We start from the raw sequence: 7,788 nt of genomic DNA, 5'->3' as shown, positions 1-7,788 counted from the left end.
ACCCTTGAGGTATATATTGTGCATGAGGACGGCCAAAGTTTTGTGCTTGTTTTTTTTTTTTTTTGGTCATCTCAGAGATTCAGACCACTTCCTACCTACCTCATTTCATTGTGCCAAAATGTTTCACCCAAATATTTTGTATAATCCTAATTTTGTACAAGCTGATTTTTTTTCGAACTTGAATTTCGAAAAAAAAAGGAAAAATGTTTTACTCAAAACATTGAAAATTACAAGGACGAAACCTGGAGCCCACTCACACACTCTCTCTCTCTCTCTTTTATGTTTGTGTTATTGCAAAGAAACGACACGTTTTTTTTGCATGAAAAGTGGATGTTTTCCGTGACATGCAAACGGGTCCTCAGTCTCAAGAGAGAGGGGTTTGGCATTAAAAGGGGACTCGAACTGGGCGCTACAAATTCTCTCTCTCTCTCTCTCTTTCTGAGTTGCAGAGGGACCTCTTCTCAGCGATGGAGATATTCTACTACCTGGTGTTCGGGGGCCTCGCAGCGGTGGTGGCGGCCCTCGAATTGAGCAAGACGAGCAAAGATCGAATCGCTACGACGACGGCCTTCAATTCGTTCAAGAACAATTACCTCGTCGTCTACTCTTTGATGATGGGTACCCATTGATTTCTCTCTCTCTTTCTCTCTCTCTGGTTTTGATTTGTTTTCTCTCTGTAACAAGGAGTGATCTTTGTTTCCGAGAATGTTTGCTTGGCTTTAGAATCCGATCTGGGATGGATTTGATTTGGGAGTTCTGAGATGTACTTGATTGTGCGTTTTTATGACATTTTCTAGTCAGATCTGTGGTTCCATGGGCTACCCATTTGCAGTTTTTGAGCGATTCTGCTTCGGGTGGGATTTGTGGGGTTGAATCCGCGCTTCGGCTGATAGGTTTTCTATTTTATATGAAAATTTTGGTACTTGGAATGAGTTAAGGGTCTAGATCTGTTAAATGTTCGTCTTTGGTAGGATGAAATTTCTTATTTGCGGGCTAATTTTGTCTTTGGTGATATAGATCTGATACCTCTGGCTCCTTAGGCATGTAAATTCTGGTTGATTTGTTCGTATTTTGTTGTATTGATCCGATGCCACCTTGAGTTAATTTGATCCTTGCTGATGGTGTTAATAATTCTTAGATCTGTTGTTGTGGTCTTGGAGAATGTGCATGTTTGGCGGACGTGGTGGTTTCTCAATTGATCTACTTAGGATCTTCATATTGAAGCAATGTATTTACTTTAGGCTGTATTTGAATTTGGCACGAATGGGTACCATGGTCTCTTAGCCGTTCTGCAGTTTGGTAGTGATAGATGAGTTACATGTTTGATAGCATTTAGACAGGCACTTAGATATATGGCCACCATAAATTCACCATGGAGAATCATTTTTCAATGGATTTTTTCTTTTTGCCCATATTTTCCTTCTTGTTGCTTTATTTTCTCTTGTTTGTAGATTCAGCATGAGTCAGTTGGGCATCTTTTAGTGATTCACCATGCATTGTTCGATCTTAACGTACATCCACTGATAACTCACTGTGAATAGTTTGAAGTATATTTCCATGATTACTGGACGTGCTGCTCATGCACGTATGGTTGTTTGAACAGATATCTTTTCTTATCTCCTCACATATCTCCTTAGTGGATGGTAGGGGTGGGATGAAGCAACATAATTTTGGTTCTAGGGTGAACCACCATTAACCATCCCTTGAATGAACAGTGAAAATTGTATAATTTGAGGTTTTGGAGAATGAGGTTATCGTCTTTGTTTATTGCAGCTGGAGATTGGCTGCAGGGCCCATATGTCTATTATCTCTATAGTCAGTATGGTTTTGGAAAGGGAGACATTGGTCGGCTATTCATTGCTGGTTTTGGATCTTCTATGTTGTTTGGAACGATTGTTGGATCCTTGGCTGACAAACAGTGAGATATCTCTTTCAAACATGATTTATTTATTCTTTTTCGCTTTTCTGTTTTGTTTCTTTCAGTGATTGGAGGACTGGTTTTATGTGCAGAGGTCGAAAGAGGGCTTCTGTAACCTACTGCATAACTTACATTCTAAGTTGTATCACAAAGCATTCTCCTGAATACAAAGTGTTGATGGTGGGGCGTATATTAGGAGGAATCGCTACTTCTCTTCTGTTCTCAGCATTTGAATCATGGCTTGTTGCTGAGCATTTTAAGGTGAGCTCTGAGCTGCCTAAGATAGTCATTTATATATACATGCACTTCCTATGCATATTTAACTTTTAAAGTGAGGCCTTCTAGGACAAAACATCATTGATTTTGAGAAAAGAATTTCATTTTCCCAAGAAAAATATTTGCTCGTTTATGATGTTATGATGGTGAGAAGTCTACACCCATTTCCTAGAGTAGGTCACTTTTACTACTACTCTTGAAGATAGTTGTCCTTCCTTTCTTCAGTTATACAAAGAGATTCCCCCTTACTATGTTGATTGGTAATAAATAGTTGGAACTGCACTTCATGTTCTTGGTCAAACTATGCATGCAACATGATTGAGAAGCATAAAACATGTATACTCTTGAGTTGGCAATAATCATCTCCTTTGCAAGTTATGGATTCCCATAAACAATTAGTGACAAGTGACAACTTGCAAATCCTTGACTAATGAGGAAATAGTTCCGGGCCTTATTTTCGGTGTTGTTAATTTGGTGGTTTAAGGTTTAAACTAAAGTGCTGACCATTGTGAGTATGGATGCTTTCTTGTGCAGAGGGGGTTTGAGCCACAATGGCTTTCACTAACGTTCTCCAAGGCAATATTCCTTGGAAATGGTCTGATTGCCATAGTCTCTGGCTTGTTTGCAAATATACTTGCTGATACTTTAGGCTTCGGACCTGTGTCTCCCTTTGATGCTGCTGCTTGCTTCCTTGCAATTGGAATGGCTATTATCTTATCTTCTTGGACTGAAAACTATGGAGATCCTTCAGAGAGCAAGGACTTGCTTACTCAGTTCAAGGGAGCTGCAGTGGCCATTGCTTCTGGTGAGAAACTATCAGAGAGGGAGAGAGAGGTTTTTATTGATTTCTTTTGCTTATTTATTGATTCATGTTATTCTTTTTTCCTAGATGAGAAAATTGCCTTGCTGGGTGCCATACAATCCTTGTTTGAGGGCTCCATGTACACTTTTGTGTTTCTGTGGACACCTGCTCTAAGTCCAAATGATGAAGAAATTCCCCACGGTTTCATTTTTGCTACATTCATGTTGTCTTCAATGTTGGGAAGCTCCATTGCTTCTAGGCTAATGGCTCGTGCAACCTTGAAGGTCGAAAGTTACATGCAGATTGTTTTTCTCATCTCTGCATTCACGTTCCTGCTTCCAATTCTCACCACGGTATGCCCAGGAATATTTTCTTTCAGTAATTATCAAGGACATTTCTTGTTAACAATATTGAAATGTGCATTACATGAAACAGTTCGTGGTAGCTCCTTCTAACGTGAAAGGTGGAAGCATCTCGTATGGTGGTTGTCTTCAGCTCTTTGGGTTCTGTATATTTGAGGCATGTGTGGGCATATTTTGGCCATCCATTATGAAGATGAGGTCCCAGTTCATCCCTGAGGAGGCGCGAAGCACAATTATGAACTTCTTCCGCATCCCTCTCAACATTTTCGTGTGCATTGTGCTTTACAATGTAAGAATCTGGCCTTTCATCATTTCTCCATTACTAAAATTTAATCATCAATGGTAATTAATGACCAATGTGTGTTATTTACAGGTTAATGCATTCCCCATCACTGTTATGTTCGGAATGTGCTCTATCTTCCTCTTCATGGCATCCATCCTTCAGAAGCGACTCATGCTTGTTGCAGAGATCCACAAGCAAAGTAAGTTATGTCTGATGTTTCCTTCCTTTCTCCCATGGCTGTACTACTCTCCTGATAACTGAGTTATTCTTTTTATAGAACCTCAAGACAGTTGGTCAGCATTGAAAGAAAGGGATCCAGAACAAGAGCCTCTAAATATTTGAGGTGACAGTCTGAAAAGATTGGATATTGGAAATGTGGCTGTCATCTTCAAACCAAACAGATTCAGTCATTTGTTTTCCCCTGCGGCACTGTTATTTTAAATAATGATAAAAGATGCTGTTTTAGCAGAATGGTCAGTTTATGAATGCATGGATGTAAGGGAACACTGCTGAACCAAAAAAGATGAGGACTTTCTACAGGCACTGAGGGAGGTTCTTCTATTGCAATTTGAAGTATATTAGAATGAAAATGTAGTGGATGAACTCAGTGAAAGTGCAGAAGCACTTGTCTCCTTATATGGCATTTATTAGGTATTTTTTGTAATTGTTGGTGAATTTTGTCTGTTGGATCAAGATTTTGAGATCTCTTAGCGTGTTATATGCATTTTTTTTCTCTTTTCTCCTGTTGACTTGGGTCTTTTCAGCACACAAGTGATTCGGTTTTAGTGATTTCAGATAGTGGGTTGCTATCAGATGGTTAAAAAATGTGCCTTGAACTAGTCAAAAATGTCCTGAATTCAGTATAACAATGCATAGGGTTATTTACGATCATGTACCTGGTTTTTTAGATATTTCGATTTCATTGCTAGAAAAACTTATAATTCAAATACTTAGTTTATCTTTAGTTACCCAAATTCATACCCATGGTAACCATTCGGCCTTTAAGTTCTAAATCATACCGGCTTTACCCCCCCCCCCCCCCTCTCTCTCTCTCTCATATGCCTGTGGTTGACCATAAAATAAACAAAAATGACCATATTAAATGGCAAAAATGACGTGTTTGAAATCTGTTTGCTGTCCAAACCGACAAATAGGCAACTTTTTAAGGATATTTTTACTCTTTGCACAATCGAATGCTACGAAGTTCGCATGATATATCATTCTACCCGTCGGTTAAGGCAAAACCTCACTTAAATGTATTTTCACACATTTTTTGTAGTCTTTCAGAAGAGCGTAAAAATTATGTTATTTATGCAGTCTTTTCTATTCATCATAAAATCGCAAATACCTTAGAAAAATTATATATTTTATACTAAAGTTGTGGGACACCATGTGAACCTCTTTTCTCCTTTCTTTAACGTCACTAAAATATATGTTCACACCAATTTTTTTGTAGTCTTTACAAAGCGCACAAATATAACTTATTTGAGCATTTTTATGATCATAACTTCATAAACATCTTAGAAAAATCATATATTTTATACCAAAATTATGGAGAACCGTGTGAATCTCATTTCTCTTTTCTTTAACCGTCACTTAAATGTATATTCGCACATTTTTTGTTGTCTTCACGATATGCATAAATATAACTTATATGAACCTTTGTTAATCACACTTCTGTTTATTTTATAAAAAGATCACATATCTAATTGTGTAGAGTTTTGCATCCTTGCAACTCTTTGTTGCGAAACATTTAGGTTAAAGTTCCATACCTTATGTTGAAATCATATATACGAGGAAAAACACTTATTTTGTGTTGTGAAAGTACCAAATTTTTTTATATTCGCAAAACATAAATGCAGAGTTTCGCATTCTCGCAACTCTTTGTTGCGAAATATTTAGGTTAAAATCACATATATTGGTTATTGTTCACAATAATTATTTGTAGAATTCTATAAAACCACATTATTTGTTGTTGAATTCCAAAAATCGTAACTCTTGGTTATTGTTCGCAATAATTATTTGTGAAGTTTTCTAAAATCACAAATCCATCATTTTCTATTATAATTCAGCAGACATTTTACAATTCAACAAACATTTTCTGTTATAATTCAATAGATATTTACATTCAAATTTAAAACTAATATATATTCACCTAATTACAATGTTTTAGAAATTTAATTACAATTGCATTTAGAGACATTTATAAAATATTGTTTACTTAATTACAATTAGAAAACATTATTCACTTTTGTAGATGCCTCAAGCGCGCTCGTAGCTCGTTGACCCTAGTATAGTTATTGATAAGCTCGGCTTAATTTCGTATAATAGACTCATTTGCAGCAAGCATATCCTTTACCACACGAATTTCGTCTCGTGCAAGTGCCAACTCTGCATCTGCTCCACTTGCAGTCCTTCTGTGTTTTTTACTCATCGACTCATGTTCTTCCTCCTCCTCCTTAATGGCCTCTTTCTAGATGGATTGCCTGCAAAATGCTAGGATTCAACAACTACATCCTTGTCAGCACTAGCTAGTACCATGGAGGACATGCTGATGTCTTCGTCACTATCGCTCCAATCTTCAACTTCAAAGAAAAAAAATGATAAGGTAATCTTTTGTCCCATCCTTTATTGTCAACAGGATAATTCTGTTAACTGCATCAGGACAACTAGTTGGTTTCTGAATATAGCCAAATTGTCGAACCACTCAACTGGCTATTTGATACTCAACTTTATTCATATTGTGCAACCAAATATTCATCTTCATGATGGCCTTTGCTTGAACAACCAAATCCTGATTCTCCTCCTCCTCCGCATCTTCATAGGGGCATCACTTTACCTATATAACAAAATTTTATTCCTGATTAGTTCTATATTGCATTACTTATAAATAAGTATGAAATATTATTTAAAAATACTTACATTTGCCCTGATCACCCTTCACAATAATTTTAAATAATGAGCTATGTCCATGTGATGACCAACTCCACTTTGCAACACGTGAAAATTCAGGGAGAATGTGACCTCTTATGGGCCTTTCAATAAATATATGCTCCCATATCCAAACATACAGGGATTCATACAATAATTAACATATATTAATACACAATATATTACATTATTCATGTTAAATAATACTTTATTTTAAATCAACAGTTTATATATAAGTGAAACAATAACTACCTCCAACAATACCAACATGCCGATGATATTTATTCTCCCAGTCCTCACGCTACTCAGACCTGCATAGAGGTGTGCAAGTGTGACTGCTTCTCATGTGTATTGGTCAACGTTATCTAAGTCTGCCACCAGTTCAATATATGAACTATGGATCGACTTTCTACCACCATCGATGAATTCTTATGTGGCCAAGAAGTAGAGCAAAAATGCTTTGAAATCCTTATCTCAGATATTATAGGCTTTTCCTCCAACACATGGTAATTTATCCTTCATTCTCCTCTTCCTGCTGAGATCAAAGTGATTCATCAACCATGATAACTTCAACCTTTCTCTTAAAAGCGCATTATACTTCTTTCTCAAATATATAACACACATGTGCTTGAAATCTCTCCATCAATGTTCACTCCCTACTCCTTCTTCGCCCCTCTATCATCTACATTCTTCGTGGTTGCATCTCCAGTCTCATCTATCCAATCATTGAGGTTAGCAACAACATCAGAGTGAGCGCATCGGTCAAACTTCTTCATTGAGTCCTCCTCTACCTCTCCCCTCCTTAGATGTTTCCTTGATGGGAGACATGATTATGACAACAAATTCTTCATCATTTTTGCACATTCTGCTTCAGTTTTGTACCAGGCAGGAGTTGTTAATTGCAATTTAACCAACATTTTAGGTGTTTTTTGTTGCTTCTTTGGGAGTGACTGATAATTAAGCCTGTATTTTTTATGGTAAATATCAAACAACCAATATTTTGGCTAAAAAGTAGGCTCTTTCTATATCCACGTGTCAAGCTTATTACATATATCATAATACATAAGATGACTCAATACGTAGTTTTTCTTTTTTGGCAGTTCTTGTTGTGCTTTAATACTAGCTGACGATATGGGTGTAGACCCCTCAGGCAAAAACTTCTCACTCGCCATATTGTGTCAAACTCTGCAAATTCTACCTATAATAGAAGTCAAGT

At 37.0% G+C, this 7,788-nt stretch overlaps 1 protein-coding gene across 1 annotated transcript; it reads left to right on the top strand.

Annotated features, from left to right (window-relative positions):
- Positions 1-352: 352 nt before the first annotated feature.
- On the top strand, positions 353-4,385 carry LOC149842553 (uncharacterized). Its single transcript, XM_090001490.1, has 8 exons — positions 353-618; positions 1,774-1,918; positions 2,011-2,179; positions 2,729-2,999; positions 3,084-3,349; positions 3,432-3,647; positions 3,732-3,840; positions 3,919-4,385. Exons 1-8 carry the CDS (start codon positions 468-470, stop codon positions 3,981-3,983), a joined length of 1,392 nt encoding a protein of 463 aa, XP_089857616.1. The 5' UTR covers positions 353-467; the 3' UTR covers positions 3,984-4,385.
- Positions 4,386-7,788: the final 3,403 nt, after the last annotated feature.

This window comes from Nuphar pumila, chromosome 3 (genome assembly GCF_984573655.1).
Source record: "Nuphar pumila chromosome 3, dmNupPumi1.hap1.1, whole genome shotgun sequence".
Lineage (NCBI taxonomy): Eukaryota > Viridiplantae > Streptophyta > Magnoliopsida > Nymphaeales > Nymphaeaceae > Nuphar > Nuphar pumila.
The sequence above is the reverse complement of the archived record's forward strand: the minus strand, read 5'-3'. Positions and strand labels throughout refer to the sequence as shown.